Source organism: Cetorhinus maximus, chromosome 4 (assembly GCF_964194155.1).
Source record: "Cetorhinus maximus chromosome 4, sCetMax3.hap1.1, whole genome shotgun sequence".
Classification (NCBI taxonomy): Eukaryota; Metazoa; Chordata; class Chondrichthyes; order Lamniformes; family Cetorhinidae; genus Cetorhinus; species Cetorhinus maximus.
In genome coordinates, this window is record NC_135882.1 from 49,411,969 (window position 1) to 49,433,100 (window position 21,132).

General features: G+C 45.0%; 1 protein-coding gene across 2 annotated transcripts in view; it reads left to right on the forward strand.

The window, feature by feature from the left end:
- Window positions 1–738: 738 nt before the first annotated feature.
- Window positions 739–21,132, forward strand: part of col15a1b (collagen, type XV, alpha 1b) — a 371,940-nt gene continuing 351,546 nt past the window's right edge. Inside the window, exons 1-2 of one of the 2 annotated variants that reach the window (XM_078540165.1) lie at window positions 739–880; window positions 1,006–1,085. In XM_078540165.1, coding sequence (XP_078396291.1) covers window positions 870–880; window positions 1,006–1,085 — 91 coding nt within the window. In that variant the 5' untranslated portion in view covers window positions 739–869. The remainder of the gene's footprint in view (window positions 881–1,005; window positions 1,086–21,132) is intronic. The other variant, XM_078540166.1, reaches the window with a different exon arrangement.

The window sequence follows — 21,132 nt, forward strand, 5'->3', positions numbered from 1 at the left end:
GGGCTGACTGAAAACACCCCTGAAGGGGTCAGGCATCCCACCAACTCACGGCAGTCCCTGGTTTGAAGGAGGTTCATTTGGGAAGGCAGCGAATGCATCGGGATACTCCGGGAGCACGCAGAGGCGAATTCGAGGTGCCGTAGAAAATTTACTAACCTGCAAAATACCCATCCACCTGACTCTCCAAGCACCACCTGCCCTGCGTGTGGCAGAGTCTGCAGGTGCCTCTTGGGACTTACCAGCCATATCAAAACCCATCAAACAGGAGTGGAGGCTGGTGATCCTCCACCCCGAGGTACTGCCCAAGAAGAGAAAGTTTTTTGCTTAGTTTTGAAGCTAGCTGCGACTGTAGCCTGGGTTTGATGCCAGCTGGTTAGTTTTAATGCTGGTTGCTAGTTATCCAGTATGTGTGTTTGTGCTTAGTTTTAGGGCTGGCTGTGGTTAGTATTTGCAGCCTGGATTTAGTGGCCGCTGGTTAGTTTCAATGTCGGATTCGAGTCTTTATGCAGTATTGATGCTGGAGTTGCTGTATCTCTCCAGTTAAGAAAGCCGCGAGCTCGGCAGCCGGCAGCTCAAAGGACTGGTTCCTGCCTGACTGAGTGAGATGGGTCGGGGCGGGAGGAGGGATTTTCCATTTCAGGAGGTGGGGAAAGAGGGAGGTCCAGCAGGAGGGGGGTCCAGCCTGGGGCTGTCAGACGGCTGTCTGTATCTTTCCTTAAAGAGAAGGGCTCAGATTACACTGTGTGTGAGTTAGAAAGTAGAGTCTCTGAGTCACAGCCTTTGTCACTCACTTTGCTCGCTGGCAGCTGAAGCGGGCTCCTAACTCCCACCGATGTGGCTATAACTGGGTCATTCTCTTAACATCAGACATGGACTGCAGGTAAGGAGCTGTACCCACCTCTCTCTCTCTCCAGCTTTCTGTTTTCCGTTTACTGCCTTTTTGCTAACTTGCTGTCTGGTTCCTCCTCCTCCTCCCCCACCCCTTTTTTCGTGTGTGTGTGGTAGGTTCTGCAAGACCACCCTGGCCCAGATACTCCTTTTACTCTGGTGTTGCAGAATGACCAACGCCGCCCAGGTTCTGGAAGGTAAGGACCAGCAGGAGGGAGAGGGCTGGGGAATGAGGGTTAAACTGCAACGGCAGTGTGCATCTTGACTAACTTTTGTAGTCTCATTTTGGCAGAAGTTATGAAGGAGACTTTATATTCTACTTGGGAAACAAGTATGAAGTCTGTACTGTGAATAAAATCAGATAATGCACCCTTGCATTTACATTTGAATTTGGGGAATAGAAATGCTTGAATTGTAAAAGTGAGCCTGTACTGACATTCATTTTTCTCTTGCACCTCATCAGTTCCTTAAGTTTTATTTCAACAACTTTCCAATCACAAACTTTCCTCGTTTAGTAAAAGGAATGTTTGTACTTTAGGGAACGGGGGTTGGGTGAGGACATGAATGAGGACATGGAAAGGAATTCCTCATTCAAAGGCTTTTAAGATTTGTGTGGAACAGACTGAGGCTGAAACTGCCTGTTAGCAGCTTATGTTAGTAATCGGTTTGTTTTAACTATTTAGCTCGAGTCTCTGGCAGTGATGGCTAGAAAGTCATGTCAAGCTCCCAGCACTAACCATATGGTCACTGAGAAGTGCAGTGGAAAGGGATGTTTGGCCATACAATTGTGACAGAGATGCTTGTGTTAAAACAGGGCTGATGTGGGATTTTACTGAAATAGGTTTACAAATAAATAACTTCTTACACATCTTCTTGATTTATCTTTTAAAGGGAAAGGGTGCAACGTGTTTCCTAGTCTCGAATCAGTGTGAAGAAAAATTTAGTCTGTATTGTGAATTCAATCATTCTATGCACTTTGAGTTTATATTTTAACCTGCATATGCAAAATGTTCTCATGGTTGAAAAAGTATGGCTGTATTTTATTTATACTGTAATTTAAAGAGTGCTACCTACCCACATGAGCAGGAGAATCACCAGTGTTTATTCATCAGTGTTGAAACTCATGAATGTTACAGTGAGAGACTGTTCCAGCAATGAAATAATTCATGGTTATGTTACCTACTTTATGCTCCCAGGGAGTGAATGATGATTTCAGATTTTAGCTATATTTGTGTAGCTACAAATGTAGCTGTATCCATCCTGTTTGACTTCTCCCAGGAATGTCACAGCTCAGGTCCCTGATTACTTCCTGCTCCTTGGCAACTGAAGCTGAGTTTTTACTCCCTGAACTCAGTTATCAGATCCTCCCCCACCCCCAACCATATCTCTCCTTGCTTTCACCTCTGAATCATTCCCTGCCGACACGCCCACCGCCCCCATTTATCTCCACTGAAATTCACCGTGCACTGTCTCCACTGAAATCCGTTGTCTCCACTGAAATCCACCGTGCACTGTCTCCACTGAAATCCACCATGCACTGTCTCCACTGAAATCCACCGTGCACTGTCTCCACTGAAATCCACCATGCACTGTCCCCACTGAAATTCACTGTGCACTGTCTCCACTGAAATCCACTGTGCACTGTCTCTACTGAAATCCACTGTGCACTGTCTTCACTGAAATCCACTGTGCACTGTCTCCACATCAGCTCAAAGCTCAAGTTGTCCAATGATGTTTTCAGCTCCACAAGCAGAAATTCCAAATTCATCCCCAGCCCTGAGCTCGGACCCAATCCCACTTACCTGCCCTCTCTGATGTACTCTGTTTCAAAGATCTTGTTTTTGTCTTCAAAATGGCCTCACTACACCACAACTCTTCAATTTTCTCCAATCCTACACCCTATGTCTACCCTCGCTGCTCTAAAATGCGGCTACCTCCGATAGCACCATTGATACCACAATGTCCCTGATGTCTACAGTTCTGTTTCTCCGTCTTGCTATCTTTATTCCCACCTTCAAAACTGACTTCTCTTTCACTGTACCTTCAGTCACATCTCCACTTTACACCACTTTACAACTCTGTGCCTAATGACTCCCTTCCTCCCCGCCCCACCCCCACCCTGAAACAGCAACAAAATTTCAAAGAATTTCACTACATTTTTCATGCACACCTCAATGAAGCATTAGGTTATATTTTGCATTCAAAACTAGGTTTGATCTAAATAAAAAATTAAAGAAAGGGGCCACTATTAGTTCAAATAAAATGGAAGATGGTGAGGTTAACTGGACATTGAAATCAATTTGTTTTCCAATTGTGAACATTCTTGTTCACTGTGTTTGGAAGACTGTTCTCTTCAGTTTATTGAACTTTGTGAGTTGACATTTGGTGGTGAGAATGATTCAGAGAGTCAATGAACCCAGTTTAGAAAATGGTAAATGCAAATAGTTTGCTTGCAAACATTATCTTCTAACTAGTCTGTTGAACATGTAGGGCTGGTTGAAAAATCCACAGTGGACAATTTATCCACAAAGGTAGGCTAGCCAGACAAGCACAATTTTTTTGCTATCTGGCTTTCAACGGAATATTGGTATAACACACCATTTTCTAAATATCCTGGAGTTCATCAAGGAAGAACGACTTTATTTATACTGTACAACCTAAGTTTGATGGGCTCCAAACCAGTTTGAAACTCAACCTTGACTAGGACTGCATTTATGTGACAATGGCCACATGATTCTGGAGTGGTTTCACTTCACATCAGCACTTCAGTGTAAATGTAGCCTGAATCTAGACTGGGGGTCTGAACTGACGCTGGAGTGAGATTCCTTAGAGGAACAACTCACATTCCCCTTTGCTTTGGAATCAGTTCACCCTTAACTTCCAATTTACACCGCATACATTCAACATTGACGCAAAACCAAAATAACTCCACACCCATACTAAACCTGGAACCTTAAATGAGTATCATCCTGTGCAGGGCAAGATAAACTGTTCAGTGAGGGACCATCTGTGGAGGGGAAAACTCAGGCATCTGTGAGTCCCTATGTACTCTGGCGGCTTCACAATTGATGGTTAAAAAGAGAAAAACTTGCATTTATATAGTCCCTTTCCTGGTCACTAGGAAACTATCCCATTATTTAATAAAAGAGATCAAGCATTGGGGATGTTGGCACTTGGGCTGAATATTTCGCTTCATTGAAAATGAAAGTACAGATGACGTACGATGAAGTAATGGTGCGCAGGAGCTAATGTCTCAGCTGTGGCTTGATGTTGACAGTCTTGCTTCAGAGTCAGAAGATTGGGAGTTCAATTTTCACTCCAGAGTCCTGACCACATAATCTAAGCTGACACTTGAATGCTGTCTTTTGGGTGAGATGTTAAACTAAGGCCCTTTTGTGCTCAGGAAAAATTTAAAGATCCTATGGCACATTTTCAATGAAGAGCAGATGAGTCCTCCTCAGTATTCTGAACAACATTTATCTTTCAATTTACACATTATGATTTTGTCATTATGTTTGTGGGAGCTTGCTGTGCAAAATTGGCTGCCGCGTTACAACAATGGCGACTCTTCAAAAGAACTTCATTGACAGTAAAATGCATTGTGACATCCTGAGGTCGTGAAAAGCGCCATATAAACTTAAATTCTTTTAAAGTCTCCTGAACAGTGAAAGCATGAAAGGAGCAAATAGAGAGAACTCCCAGTTACAAATTCCCATTTTCTATTTTTATTTGTTATTTTTATATTTCAGGACATTTTATTAGATGCACCTTTTCTCCTTTTGTCTACTAGGTCTTCTTGCCCTTTTTTCAGTAATTCGATTGGCTTGACTTTTTTTAGCATCACCGTCTCATGTTGAAGGCATTTGTCCCTGACTGTTCTAACAATACAAGGGCTCCATGTGGAAATGATTACCTAGATTACCTGCTAACTAGGAAATGTATCCCATTATTTAATAAAAAAGAACAAGCAGTGGGGATGTTGGGACTTGGGCTGAACACTTCAACTGGAACAGTTGTTGAGACTCAAACCTACCAGACAAAGGGAAAACTCTCCCCTGCAGCAAGAGCCTAAATTATATTTTTATTACCATTATGTTGATTCTGATTGACCTCACTTCCCTCACTGCCGTTAATCAAAGAGTAGTTACAGAGTAGAATTGGTATATACAAGTCATTGCATCATCATTTGTGATTCACTGTAATACACTGCTCCTTCCTGCTCTGAATTGTATTGTTCTTTCTTAGCACAGTAATTATAAGTTTACATTAACTCCTTAATCTGTGCGCTATTTCCACCAACAGTTTTGCATCAGGTCCGCATTTATGCTGATAAAACTCAGTTTTACCTCATCCCCACCATTCTTGATCTCTCCAATGCCTCTGTGTTGCCAACCTGCTTGTCCGATGTCCAGTCCTAGATGAGCCACAATTTCCTCCAGTTAAACAGCATCGCTGTCTTTGGATCCCTCACCACAAACTTTGTTCCCGCTTTACCAATTCTACTCTCCTCATCCCTGTTCTTATTACCTCCAGATTCAACTGTTATAATTTGTTATAAAAACAGAAAGTGCTCGAGAAACCTAGCGGGTTTGGCAGCATTTGGGGGGAGAGAAACAGAATTAATGTTTCGAGTTCTGAAGAAGAGTCATATTGGACCCGAAACGTTAACTTTAATTTCTCTCTCCACAGATGCGGCTGAGTTTTTCCAGCACTTTCTGTTTTTATTTCAGATCTCCAGCATCTGCAGTATTTTGCTCTTATATTATAATTTGCCCCTGGTTGGGCTTCCATCCATAATCTCCACAACCTTAAGGTCACCCAAGACTCTTATGCCCATATCCTGAACTACACCGCATCAGGTTCACCCGTCACTCCGCTGATCTTCATTGGCTCTCTGAATACCAATGCCTTGAAATTAAAATCCTCTTATTCCAATCCTCCACCACCTCATTTCTGTGACCTCCTCCATCCCAGTGACACTGCAATGACTCTGCGTTCTTTGAACTCTGGCCTCTTGTACATCACCCACTTCCTCCACCCCCACCTTCGATGGCCATGCCTTTAGTTGTCGAGGCTGCAAGCTCTGGAATTTCCTCCCTCAGCTTTCCTACCTCTCCTCCTGTATGATCCTCCTTAAAACCTACCTCTTTGAACAAGCTTTTGGTTACCTGTCCAAACATCTACTTTGGCTCTGTGTCAGTTTTTGTCTGATTACACTTCGGTGAAATGCATTGGGTTATTTTCCAACATAAAGGTGCTATAGAAATGCAGTTGGTATTTGATTTCCACAGAATTTTGCAATATAAATGTGATACCTAAACTAAGAACATTTCCAAGCCTTCCCCTTTATCCCATTACCTGTTCTGAAAAGACTGACTTGTGCCCAGGATATAGTTCTACAGGGCGTTGCTGCCCACATTGCTATTCTTCAAGCCTTTGAGTGGCAGGAGTCCCTTTGATCACTGTCAAACTTGGTGCTAGCCTTGCCTGCAAAGTGCCATTAAATTTCTCCCTTTCTCTTTTAAAAATGGCCTCACTTCCCTTTCCCTGGTGTAACGTTCTAAGGCTGTGCTGCCAATGTAGAGCTTCCTGTCAGCTGATGTGGGTGAGGAAATCGGTGCAACTGTATTGCAGCTCTACCTCTGAGCCACGCTCATGTCTATTGACTCTCACCACCATGCCGGCATAGAGCATTGCAAAATGATCCATCTTGTGTCCATTACATGTCAGTCCCAGAACGAGCATGGCTCATGAGGAGAGGTCACTCTGGCTAAACTACCTCTCTTTCATCGTCTTGTTCTTGTCTGGATGGCTCTGGTGGAGGTGCATGTAGTGTCTACCAGTACACTGGGGCTTTCTGCGACTGGTAGGCACCACAGTATCTAGTAAACATCAATAAGAATAAGAGAATTTAAATGTATAACTTTCCTTTTTGTTTAAGTTAGATTTTATGCTTGAATTATTATATTAATTGTGCCTCCTCAAACTCAGACACTTGTATAATTGTTTCCCTTTGGTCAATGAAAATAGGCTTAACAACTGAACTAATCGAAAAGCAGAATACTGTGGATTCTGGAAATCTAAAAAAAACACAGATAATGCTGGAAATACTCAGCAGGTCATGCAGCATTTGTGAAGAGAGAAACATATGTTTCAATTCAATTACCTTTCATCAGAACTGGGGAAAGTTAGAGATGTAATAGGTTTCGAGCAAGGGGTGGTTGGGACAAGGACAAAAGGAATGTTTGATATGGTGAAAGACAGGAGAGATTGAATAGCAAAAGAATTAGTCTTAGGCACATCTTTTGTTTCTATGGGGAGGATTTTTCCCTCGTCGGGCCGGCTCGGTGGGAGTGGTTGGGAAGCCAACCGCCGCCCGCGATTTCACGCTGGTGAGCCACCCAGTGTGAAATGCGAGTGGAGGTGCTCAGCGCAGCCTGTGTGGGAAGGGGGAGGAGGGCGAGAGCGCAAGTTTGCGCATGTGCCCAGGTGCGCACTGGAAAAGCTCCCTGAGGCACAGAGCTGCCTCAGGGAGATGAAGAGTTTAAAACATTAAAAATAAAGATTTTAAAAATGTTATAAAACATGTTCCCTCTGTCACATGAGCAGGGACATGCTATTAATGAAATGTTACATTTTTTATTTTATTTTTATTTGCTGTTGGAAACCTCATCCCACCCGTGGATGAGGTTTCCTGAAAAGTACAAAGGCCGTTTGGACTTTTCGCCTGACTGTCAACCGTAATGTTGGACGGGTAGCGAAAAGTTTCTTTCAATTATAACTTTAATGGCCCTAAAAGACCTTTTAACTGTTGGCGGATGTGCTGCCGACTCTGGTGTGTGCCCGCCGACCGAAATATCGTGTGAGTGCGCGATGATGTCGGGACCGTCGCCTAAAGTCATCATGTGTCACTTTACGCTCGGTCGGGTGGGGCGCGGACCTGCCCAACGAGCGTTATATTCTGGCTTTTGTTTCTTTTCTTGCCTCATCACCATTCCCTTTGGCCCAAATCTCTCCTGTTTTCAACCCTATCACAGACCATCCGTTTGTCCTTGTCCCACCCATCCCTTACTCAAAACCTATTACATCTCTAATTTCTCTCAGTTCTGGTGAAAGGTCATCGACCTGAAACGTTAACTCTGGATCTTCCTCCACAGATGCTGCCAGACCTGCTGAGTGTTTCCAGTACTTTCTGTTTTTATTAACAATTGAACCTTTTGGCTTCCTGTTGATGTTGATTTGTTAGTGATCCCCATTCACTTCAAGTTGAGAAAATGTTTGTCCAAATCCCAGGAACAAAACACTCTGCGAGAAAATATAAACTCAAAGTACATTTTATATTTTTACATACAGCAAAGACACTTCTAGGTATCCATCATTGAGAACAATTCTGATTAAAAAGGCAGTTTAAAGGTGTAGAGAAAGTGACTGGCAATCCCATGAGGCAAAGATCAGAGTAAAATGCCACATTGTGGAAAACTGATGTAACCAGATAGTCGACTTTTCAATACTGGCGCAAAGGAACATTCATTCAGTGTTACATAATGAATTCACCCTTCAGTAAGATTTATTTCACTTCAGCTGCGTTGTATTCTCTCTGTATAATGATCTACCTATCCCATCAATTGACCTTTTCTTCTGGAGCATTTGAAATGACATTGGTCTCTACTGTTTACAGTGACTTTGGCAGTGTAGTAGTTATGTTACTCAACTAGTATTCCAGAGGATTGGACTAATACTCTGGAGCTCCTGAGTTCAATTTCCACCATGGCAATTTGGGAATTGGCATTCAGTTCAACAAATCTGGAAGTAAAAAGCTGCTATCAGTAAAAGTGATTATGAAATGGTGGACAGGCTTTGGAGACTCAGGAGGCGATTTACCACATAATACGCAGCTTCTGGCCTGCTCTTGTCATCGTAGTATTTATGTGGCGGCTCTAATTTGAGTCATTCTTAGCACAAAGAAAGGTGGTTGTGGGCGTTGGAGGCCAATCATCTCAGTCACAGGTCATCGTTGCAGAGTTCCTCAGGAAGTGTCCAGGTCTAGCCATATTCAGCTGCTTCATCAATGATTTTCCCTCCAACATAAGGTCAGAAGTGGGGATGTCCTCTGATTATTGCACAGTGTTCATTACCATTCAGATTCTGAAGCAGTCTGTGTTTACATGCAGCATTCAGGCTTGGGTTGATAAGTGGCAAATGTCATAGGCGGCACACAATTTCCAGGAAATGACCATCTCCCACAAGAAAGAATTTAAGCATCATCCCTTGACATTCAACAGCATTACCATCACTGAATGTTCCACCATCAACGTCCTGGGTGTTACCATTGACCAGAAACTGAACTGGACCAGCTGTATAAGAACAGGTGAGAAGCTTGGAATTTTGCAGAGAGTGACTTACCTCCTAAATCCCCAAAGCCTTTCCAGTATCTACAAGAAACAAGTCAGGAATGTGATAGAATAGTTGTCACTTGCCTGGATGATTGCAGCTCCAACAATACGGAAGAAGCTCAACACCATCCAGGACAGAGTAGCCCACTTGATCAGCACCCCATCCACCACCTTAAACATTCACTGCCTCCACTACCGACGCACAGTGGGAGCAGTGTGTACCATCTACAAGAAGCTCTGCAGCAGCTCATCAAGACTTCTTAAAAAGCACCTTCCAAACCCACGACCTCTACCTCCTAGAAGGACAAGCTCAGCAGATGCATGGGAACACCACCACCTGGAAGTTCCCCTCCAAGCCACTCACTATCCTGACTTGGAAATATATCGCTGTTCCTTCACTGTCGCTGGGTCAAAATCCTGGAACTCCCTCCCTAACAGCGCTGTGGATGTACCTACACCACAGGGACTGCAGCGGTTCAAGAAGGCAGCTCACCACCACCTTCTCAAGGGCAGTTAGGGATGGGTAATAAATTCTGGCCTTGCCAGTGATGCTCACATCCCATGAACGAATAAAAATAAAGCCTAAGCCTGAACGTTGTCCAATTCTTGCTCCTTTTGGTCATGAATGTTTAATTACTTGAGTAGCTGTGACTGGAACTGAACACTGTGCAATCAACAGCGAACATCCCCATTTCTGCATTTATCACTGCCAGCTGTAGCTCAGTTGGCAGCAATCCCGCCTCTGAGTCATAATATTGTGGGTTCAAGTCCCACTTTAGGACTTGAGCACAAAAATAAAGGCTGACACTTCAGTGCATTACTAGGGGAATGTTGCTGTGTTGGAGGAACCATCTTTCAGTTGAGGATTTAAACCAAGGTCCATCTCTCTCTCTCAGGTGGATGTAAATGATACCATGGCACTACTTTGAAGAAGTACGAGGGAGTTATTTTTGGAGTCCCGGTCAATATTCATCCCTCAATCATTATTACGAAGAAACAGATTATCTGGTCATTATCATTTGCTCTTTGTGAGAGCTTGCTGTGTACAAATTGGCTACCAAATTTCCTACAAAAGTGACTACACCTCAAAGAGTACTTCATTGCTTGTACCACCCTTTAGGACAGCTGGTGGTCATGAAAGGTGCTAGATAAATGCAACTCTCTTTTCTTATGATGGAGGGAAGGTCATTATGAAGCAGATGAAAATGGTTGGGCCTAGGACACTACCCTGGGGAAATCCTGCAGCGATGTTGTTGGTCTGAGATGATTGGCCTCCAAAAATCACAACATTCCTTGTGCTAGGTACGACTCCAGCCAGTGAAGAGTTTTCCCCCTGATTCCCATTGACTTCAATTTTACTAAAGTTCCTTGATGCCACATTCAGTCAAATGCTGCCTTGATGTCAAAGGCAATCTCTCTGACCTCACCTGAGAAATTCAGTTTTCATCCATGTTTGGACCAAGACTGTCATGAGGTCAAGAGCTGAGTGGCCCTGGTAGAGCCCAAACTGTGCATCAGTGAGCAGGTTACTGCTGAGTAAGTGTCACTTCATAGCACCGTCAATGGCACCTTCCATCACTTTGTTAATGATTGAGAGAAGACTGATGGGGCAGTAATTGGCCAGATTGGATTTGTCCTGCTTTTTGTGGACTGAATATACCTGGGCAATTTTCCACATTGCTGGTAGATGCCAGTGTTGTAGCTGTACTGGAACAGTTTGGCTAGGGGCACAGCTAGTTCTGGAACACAAGTCTTTAGTAATATTGTCGGATGTTGTCAGGGCCCATAGCCTTTGCACTATCCAGCACCTTCAGCCGTTTCTTGATATCACGTGGGTGAATCAAATTGGCTGAAGACTGGTGTCTGTGATGCCGGGGACCTCAGGAAGAGGCCAAGATGGATCATCCACTTGGCACTTCTGGCTGAAGATGGTTGTAAATACTTCAGCCTTGGCCTTTGCACTGACCTGCTGGGCTCCCCCATCATTAAGGATGGGATATTTTTGGAGCCTCCACCTCCATCAAGTTGTTTACGTCTTCACCATAATAACTATCGGATGTGACAGGACTGCAGATCTTTGATCTAGTTGATTTGTTGTGGGATCACTTGGTCTTGTTTATAGCATGCTTAGCATGCATGCAGTCATGTGCTATAGCTTCATCAGGTTGACACCTCATTTTTAGATATGCCTGGCGCTGCTCCTGGCTTGCTCTCTTATACTCCTTTATTGAGCCATGGCTGGTTCCCTGGCTTGATGGTAATGATAGAGTGAGGAATATGTCAGGCCATGAAGTTACAGATCGTGATTGAATACAGTTCTGCTGCTGCTGGTGGCCCACAGCACCTCACAGATGCCTAGTTTTGAGCTACTTGATCTGTACTGTATCTATCCCATTTAGCACAGTGGTAGTGCCGCACAACATGATGAACGGTGTTTCCAGTAGGAAGAGAGGACTTCATCTCCACTGTGACCGTGCGGTTGTCACTATACTAATTCTGTTATGGATAGGTTCATCTGTGCCAAGTGACGATGAGATGAAGTAGGTCTTTCCCTCTTGTTGGTTCCCTCACCACCTTTTGCAGTAGGGTAATGAAAACCTTTGTGGAAGCTCCTTCTCTGTAGTGGTTCAACAAAAAGGCCCATCACTACCTTCTAAAGGATATTAGGGAGGGGGAATGAATGTTGGGCTTGCCAGCAATGCCCACATTTAAAGAATGTATGTGTGTATATAATAAATAAAAAAAGTCACTCTTAATCGTTAGCTGAGGGTTATTATTTAGAAATGCAAATTACAATTGAGAGCAGAAAGGTGGTGGTGATTTTCCATTTCTCCCTGTTTATGAAGGGGTTGGGTTTCTGGCTCTTGCTGGTGACCAGGCTCTTGGCTCTGTCTCTCTTCTTGGAAAACAGTCGCAGAAACTGGAGCCAGAATAAAACGTGATACTTTTGGCTTCTTTTGGCTTCGTAAGATCCAAAGCCTCTTCCTGTGCTGATGAAGGTTGTCTCCACGTTTGACTTTGTCTTCAACTATAGTCTGTTGATTTGTGGAAACTTGGGGCCCCACATTTAAATAACAAAGGAGGAAGCTACTATACTTAAAAGGAAACACAAGCTATTTCAGCACCAGGCATGCAGAGCAAACTGGAAAAAACCCAAGAAACCTTTGGCTGATTCGGCCTACTTTGCATACCTGTTCAATTGCTAACTGTGGAAATCCTGCTAGTTTATCTGTAATTTGAGGGGAAGGGGAGGCAATTATAATTCCTTTATTAAAAAGGAACAGCTAGAAGGCTAAACTGATAGTTGCAGTCAAAGACAGCGGGGGCTCCCAATTTAACAGCAAGGAAAATCCCCTAAACTGTGGGCTGTATTTACCAGAGACTGCATCGACAGTACCGTACATACTGGTAAATCTTTGTCAATGCCCTGTGGGCGTAGATTCAGTATGTTTTAGTTGGTATATTATCTCAATTTAAACTGCTGTGCCAAAACAGACACAATGGGCCAAATAGCATCCTTCAGTGCTGTGTGATTCCATGGGGTTGATATTAACCCCCACATCCCCACTCCCACGAAGGGCGGGAGACAGTCAGGGGAGCTAAAAATTAAAAATCACGACCCCAGCCCACCGCATAGCAGCCAGCTGCCATTTTTATAGTCGTAGGTTGTGTGGTTTATGGCCTGCCTAGGAGATTGAATATTGAAATCATACACTTGCAACCATTGCTGCCGGTTCTCCCAGACCTGGGGAAAAAGAGCAACTAAAGGTATGTGGGAGCAGACAGCTGAGCAAGCTCCCTTCTTTCGAGTGCTCCATGTGGGAAAGGGCAGGGCAGCTCCCCCCAGCTCCTCAAACTGCTGCCAATCTCAGCCTATCCTCCCTCGCTGCTGTGACTGGTAAACTCTCATCACGCATCCCCCAACACTCTGATCACTCCCTCTCTCCTGATTGCTCTCATTCCTCCCCTCACTCCACCTTCAATCTCAAACTGGCTGCCAGCGGTTGGCTGACTCCCGCACCCCTCCCCCCACCCACCTCCAATCAAAAAGCTCCAATCTTTTGGTCCCACTTCCTGATTGTCGAGCTCTGATTTCCAACACCGCCCCTAGCCCCAATCTTCCCTGATTGCCAGGGTCCACAAGGGTCTCAGACCGTGGCCTTGTACCACTGGCTTTCCCACCCGGCAGAGAGTCAACCTGTCGATCCGGCCGGCTGCTGGCTGGGAAACAGAATAAAATTGATAATTGCTGTCATGCCATTAACTTTGACTGATTCCCTGGGATTTCCAGGTTTCCTCCCCTGTTCCCTTCTTGTAAATATCAGAGCCCTGATTCAATTTAAAAACAAGTCTTTGCTTTAGACCCTGGCGTTCAGCACTATCCTATTGTAAGTTTTGATTGATCCAGGTCAGTGGAAGAGATATACACCCACAAATAGATGATGGGAGGTGGAGTGGTAATAAATCTTGATATAAAAACAGAAAATACTGGAAAAACTCAGCAGGTCTGGCAGCATCTGTGGAGAGAGAGAGAGATTTGACGTTTCGAGTCCGTATGACTCTTCTTGAGGGACAGGATCGGGGAGGGGCAGTGTGCGGTGGAGGGAACATGATGGAGAAGGAGCAGGAGCAGATTGAGGTCGGAGTTGGATGGCGAGGGTAAAGAAACAGAGACACTTGTGGATCGGGGGAGGGCGGGAGCAGAGACCCACTGTGGGGGGAGATCACATTGGCTGGGAGTGAGAGCAGAGGTGGGGGAGAAACAGAGACCCTTGTGGATCAGTGGAAGGAGGGAACAGAGACCCTTGGTAGGGGGAGAGTACATCCCTGTGAAAGAATTGCCCTGCAATATCTATACAGACTTGTACTTCCTGAAAAATGAATAAATTGCCCCTTGATTTAATTATGTAATGAAATCTTGAAGGTGTGGAACTGGAGCCTAAAGTTATGAATAAAGTGACAAATGTTCCAAGGTACAGCTGCCAAGGGGTGTGGGAGGGGGGCTGGGTGTGCGGTGAATGAATATCTCTCCAGCCTGTGGGCGATGCTGAGTAACCTCACCAATCTGGAGGAAGGGAATACAATAATTTAAAATGTTTACGTTTCCATTTCATACCCACTTGAAAGTAAATCAAAAAGCAGAATGTGTGGCCTTGTACACACACACATTGACACACACACAAACACACATGCTCTTTAGTAACAGTTCAAACGTTTGTGAATACACCTGCTTCAACAAAATTATACTGTCACCAAATCAATCGTGGCTTTTTTAACATCTGCTAATTAAATTGCACAGGTTGTTGGACTGTTTCTTTATTTAAGTTTCAAGGACCCTCAAGTAATGTAAAAAGATGATCCCATATCAAAATCCAATATCCTCAATAATGCGCATCTGTGTAGAAAAATATCCCAGGGTCTTTCAAACACCAAAACTACAAAGCTTCAACTCACCAACAATTGCACCTTCACAGTGGCCAAAAGCTTTTTCAAACTGTTCCAAAGGGCTTTCTTTTTGTGCAGTGTAGCCTGTGGCTTTGGGTTGCTAACCTCATCTTGGTGCATGAGCTGCTGATGTTGGCTGCAGCTCCTTGAGCAGACTCTTGAATGTAAGGTTGATGACTTCAGGCCTGCTGCGTGTGCTGATTCAGTAGAGAGACCAGTTTTAATTTATAGCACCGAGTGTTTAAAACTGCAAATGTGCAATTAAAAGTTACATTCAGTAAAAAAGCAAGGATCCACTTTTGTTACAAAGTGCCATTTGTTGAAAGCATTACAGATTGTTCCAAAAAGCTTTTATGTGTATTAAAGGCATGGAAAAGACTAGTTGAGTTTGAAAGTGCTCATTTCTCATAGTTTGGGGCTACAAATTGCTTAAGTCATGTTGCAGGAATTTATTTATTGCAGATAGCATCTTAAAAATCAGGTTGAAGTATTTCGAATAATCAAAACAGGAATTCTCCTCACACCCCACCCCATTTGTAGCTATTCCCTCCTCCTACCCCCTAAACGCACATATCATGTCACATTCCACAGCTGATGGCCATAGACATTCTCAATGGGAACTTAATTCTACCTGAAGCTCAAACTGTGTCCCATTGTGCCTTTAGCTGGTGACTGGTGATTTGGACCAGCTGTGAATTGAAATTGGGGCCTATAATTGCTGAGGAAGGGACTCCTTTGCATTCAGGCTACGTTTCTTACAGTTTCTTAAATAAAACGTGAATATACAAAGAAACAGACTGGAGATTTGATGACGTTTCAGCAATGTTGTCTCTATTTCACTTGGAGTTTCTGAAGTGGAATGCCTGTCTTCCAGCTGTTAAGAGGCGGAGGTTTCATTCTTTCACTTCCCCCAGCGCTGAAGTACGGCTGTAACTTTTGTGCTCACTGAAGTAACTGTGTTAGTTACATGGCTGAAGGGAAGATTACAGAGGGTCTCAGTAACTGTTTAAACTAAAAGTGAAAGCCTCAGTAGTGCATTATAATCCTAGTGATCAGACCCCTCAATGTTTGTGAATTTTTTTGGCAAAAATAAATTGTCACATGATCTAAGTGAACCCCTAGAGGTCAATTTTTACACTTGGGAAAATCGATGGAGTATGCTCAAATTATTTGTGAAGTCACAGGCTATATGGCATAAAAACAGGCCATTTGGCCCAACCAGTCCATACTGGTGTTTATGCTCCATTTGCGCCTCCTCCCATCTTTTCCCATTTGAATCTACCATCATTGCGGCTTCTCCGGCCCCACAAAAATAAATCCACACACAGCTTTGGCAGGTCTCTTTAGTTCCATCTCTGTGGAACTAGTCACATTCAAGGGAAACAGACACCTGAGACCTGAGTGAGAGCCAATCAGGTTGAAGGATTCTGAAATTAACAGCAAGGACTGTGAAAGGAAGTGTAAATTAGAGTGGATGGATTCGATACCAAATCAGTCATGGAAATAAGGGGTCTCAGCCACTGGCTGGAGAGTCGAAAGAGCCATGCTTTGCTTCTTTTTGAGAAAGCTCGCTGCATCTTGTGCCGTTCAGGCATTTAACAGGCCAGCAGTGCGCCTTCCCACGAGATCAAGGACCTCGGGGGCTGCAGTCCTACCTGCTGAGAGCTGTCAGCCAATCAGAGGCCGGCAGCTTTTCCGTATTCAGGAGCGCCACCGGGGAGGCGGTGGCTGCTGCTGGTATCTCACCCACCCAAGGCCTCGAATCGAGGAGGGATCCAGGCACAGGTGAGTGATGGTGGGAAGGGGGTCACAGGATTGTGGTCACGATGGGGAGGGGGTGTTGGCAGCAAGGGCAGTGGGTGGCTATTAGTGGGGCCGCCCCCCTTCTGGATGCTGGGTCCCTCGATCAGGCACAGAGTGCCTTTGAATGAAGGGCACCCCACACCCCCTGAGAGCCCATTGTTGTGCTCCTACGTGGCAAGATCCCACCCACTGCTGGGTTAATAACAGTGCCAGTGGGATGTGGCCCTTAAGTGAGCGTTAATGAACAGAAATCCAAGAACCCTGTTTGCTTAAATGTGCCAAAATCTTAAATGGCTCCAAAACAGGCTCATTGCGTCACTTTAGACTGTTTCTAACTGGCGAGTTTAGTCATTTCAATGGGGAGTCACCAGCGAGTTGCCATTTTTGCAAAACTAATAGTGGAGCGACACATCTCAGATAGAAAGGACGGAATTTCCCGGCCCTGCCCACTTCCAGGATTGTCCGGTCCCACCAAATGGACTTTTGACTGGGCCGTCGCATCGAGTATGGTGGGGCCAGAAAATACTGGCCAAACCTTTGGATTTCTGCACTTAATCGTGTTTCTCCTCCTTGCCTGAAGTTACTGGAGCATTTGCACGTAACTAGCAGCAAACAACATTATCCTCAATGATAATTTGACTGTAAATTAACTTCATGTTATCTTCTGGGCCTTTGTAACCCATGATGCTTCTCATAACCCTCCATCAAATCTCTTCCCAGTTACTGGTCTAACTCTCCCTTTGGAGTTACTGACACAATCTGCTCAGCCTCCCATTTCCAAGCTGGGGCCTCTATTCTTGTTACAGAGTCACACCATCAATTACAGCATAGAATTTATTAGTTTGATTCCTGTCTCCCACAGTCTTGTGGGCAGTTTTAGCTGAAGGCCTGCCTGAGACTTTGTCATACCCCAGAATTGCTGAAGATTACCCCATACCCCAGACCTGCACGAGACTGCCCCTTGCCCCATACCTGCCTAAAATTCCCTTGTACCTCAGGCCTGCCCAAGATTGGCCCACACCCCAGACTTCCCAAGACTGGCCCACACTCCAGACAGCTCTTGACTAGCCCACACCCCAGACAGCCGTAGACTAGCCCACACCTCAGACAGCCCTATACTGGCCCACACCCCAGACTCCCCAAGACTGGCCCACACCCCAGACTTCCCAAGACTGGCCTACACCCCAGGCAGCCCTAGTCTGGCCCACAGCCCAGAGGCTCTAGACTGCCCAGACGTACCAAAACTCCCCGCATACCCCAGGTCTGCCTGAGACTGCCCCATACCTGAGATCTGCCTAAGACTCCCTCATACCCCAGATCTGCCCAAGACAGGCCCACACCTCGAATCTGCCAGAGACTCCCTTGTACTCCAGATGTGCATGAGACTCCCTTGCACTCCAGGCCTGCCGTAACCTGCCTGAGACTGTCCCAGGGCTGGCTGTGACTCTGCTCTATGTCACTCTAGATTTGGCTGATCGTGGCATGTGCCTATTTAGGGCCCATTTGCGCTTCTGCCCAAAATGGACTCTGCTGCCATTGTCTAACCTTCACTCAGTGGACTGTGGGACAATAGGAATGGGCTAGTCTGAACATTCATTGGGGTGAAGCCCAACTGCAGTGTTGGGACACAAAGTGGACAGTAGCAGATCAGCTGCCTCCTAGCACTCTGACTGATTGTTTCATGATTGGGCTGGGATGGCTACCATCAAAGCATTTTGCAGGAGCAGGGGGTTTGGTGGGCAAATGGGTGTCCTGATAACGTAGATTGGGAATCCCAGGATGGCAGCAGCCTGGATTATCATTGAGGGACTCTCCACACTTGCCTTTGGCCAACCTGGGCTGTGCCCTGTATAGTGGGCAGCCGATCCTGTGCCACCTCTCTCTGCGGCCCTGCCAAGTTGCACTTTGCCACCTTTGAGTATGGGATTCCCACTTACGGCTCTATGGATGGAGAATTCAACTTTCCGCTGCCAAAGGCAGCACATTTGAAATGCAAGTCTGCACCAAGGAAAATAATGTAATAAAATGTGGTTAGGTCAGTTAAAGTGGCTGAAAAGTCCTGATGACTTTCATATGTCATGTTAAACTTTTCAGAATCTGCAATGAGACCACAATCTTATGGCAAATTAGTGAGATGCAGAATATCCCTGCAAGTGAATCCAGTGTCTGGGTCACCTCAGTCACCATGTCCTTCTGGGTTGTTTGACAAAGCCATCATTTATTATCCATTAGAAGGTATGGGGGGGCTTTCCTCTTGAACCGTTCTGGTCCTTCTTGTGAGTATTTATATCCTTTGTAGTGCTTTTGTTACAACTATGTGGACAGGGGCCACATCAGAGGGAAGTTCTGTGTTGGTGTGGGACTGGAGTCACATATAGACCAGATTGGGTAAGAATAGCAGGCCCCATGGGCAGGATTTTCGGGTTGTTGGGCGGGTGAGGCAGGCAGGCCCAGGAGCGGCTGGGAAACAGCCCGCTGACCGCAATCAGCCCCCCAGCTGCGATTTCACACTCACTGGCCAATTAAAAGCTAGCCAGCATGAATGGCACGCTGAGAGGCTCAGCACTGCTGGGTAGGAGGGTGAGCACAAGAGTCTGTGCATGTGCAGGGGAGCGTGCACTGAAAGCTCCCTGAAGGCAGGGAGCTGAAGAATTTTAAAATCAAGAATAAAGATTTTGAAAATATGAAAGGAATGTCCCCATATAGGACTCACTCACATGAACAAAGACAGAGTAAAATACTGTCAGAACTGTTTTATTTTATTTTTAATTAATGTTGGAAATCTCATCCTGCCCGTGGATGAGGTTTCCTCAAAAATGCAAAGGCCGCCTGGCCAATTTGCCCACCCGCCAACCGTAAGGTTGGACGGGCAGTGAAAAATAGCATTTAATTAATTGATTAATGGCCTTAATAGGCTTCTCAGTTGTTGGCGGGTGTGCTGCCCACTCTCACGCGCCCACCAACCAAAGTATCACATGAGTGCATGATAATGTCAGGACGCTTGCCCAACGTCATCGCGCGCTATTTTACGCCCGGTCAGGTTGGGCGCGCGACTGCCTGCAGGACGTAAAATTCTGTCCCATGAGTTTTGTGAAAGCCTACTTTCCACTGCATTGTAAACGCATCATGAGATATAAACGGAAGGTACTTCTTTACGCAGTAAGTGGTAATGACCTGGAATCCGTTGCCCACGCATGTGGTGGAAGTGAAAACAATCAGTGACTTTGAAAGGAAATTGGATGGGCACTGAGAGAAATAAACCTGCAGGGCTTCCGGGATTGAGCGGCGGAACGGGACTGACTGGATTGCCTTCGCAGGGCCAGCATGGACCCAATGGGCCGAATGGCCTCCTTCTGTGCCGTAAATGAATCTATGGGCTGAGTTTTCATCTCCCGAATCTGAGTAAACCCAAGGGAGGGCCAAAGTGGAGGAGTGCTGGGCCACAAATTTGAATTTTCCTGACTATTCCCGCCACCTGTCATTTTTGCCAGGTCAGGACTCGAGGCAGGTTGAGATGCGACACTCACTTAAACTGTTCACATTTTAAATCCGCGCTGGAAATTAAAATTTCCCTGTCTTTGGTGCTTTCGTGTAGGCAGGTGGGCTCCTGAGGCCTGTGGGATCCCCACTAGGTAAGTGAGTGTGTGAACCTTGGGAGAAGCCTGCTGTGGAATCGAGAACCTTTTGACAGGTACGTTTATAAGCTCTAGTCAACTTCACTTGTCATAATGTGTTTATGATGATTGAGGTATTTTCAAATCAGCATTTGATTTTCACATTGATTTAATGTCCTGACATCCGCTGTGTCTTTGAAGCACTCTTCCAGTATCCATTCAGTACTGAACCAATGACTGGCAAGTCTTTGCTTTTTTAAGATTCATGAACATTACAGTCAGGCATTCAACATTCCCTTAAAAAAAAACCCTTGCCCGAATAAGTGCACCGGCATTGAAAAACCACATCAAAGAAAGATCAAATTATTACAAGGCAATAAAGCTGTCCATCATAATATCATAAAAAATAGGAGCAGGGGTAGAGCCTGCTCTACCATTCAAAAAATCATGACTGATCGGATTGTGACCATAACTCCACATTCCTGCCTGTCCCCATAACCCTTGCCTCATTGTAGATCAAAAATCTGTCTAACTCAGTCTTGAATATTTTCAATAAGCCAGCTTCCACTGCTATCTGTGGAAGAAAATTCCAAAGACGAAATACCCTCTGAGAGAAAAAAAAATCCTCCTTGTCTTTGTCTTAAATGGGTGCCCCTTTATTTTTAAACTTAGTTCTAGATTCCCCTACGAGAGGAAACATCCATTCAGGATCTATGTTGTCAAGCCCCTGCTTAACCTTTCCTCATTAGACAATCCCTTCATCCCAGGAATCACCTAGTGAACTTTCTCGGAACTGCTTTAAATGCAAGTTTATCCCTCCTTAAGTAATGAGAGATAAAACTTTACACAGTACTCTAGATGAGGCATCATCAATGCCCTGCACAGTCGTAGCAAGGCTTCCCTACTTTTATACTCCATCTTCCTTGCAATTAAGGTCAACATTCTATTTGCTATCCAAATACTTGCTGTACCTGCATGATAACATTTTG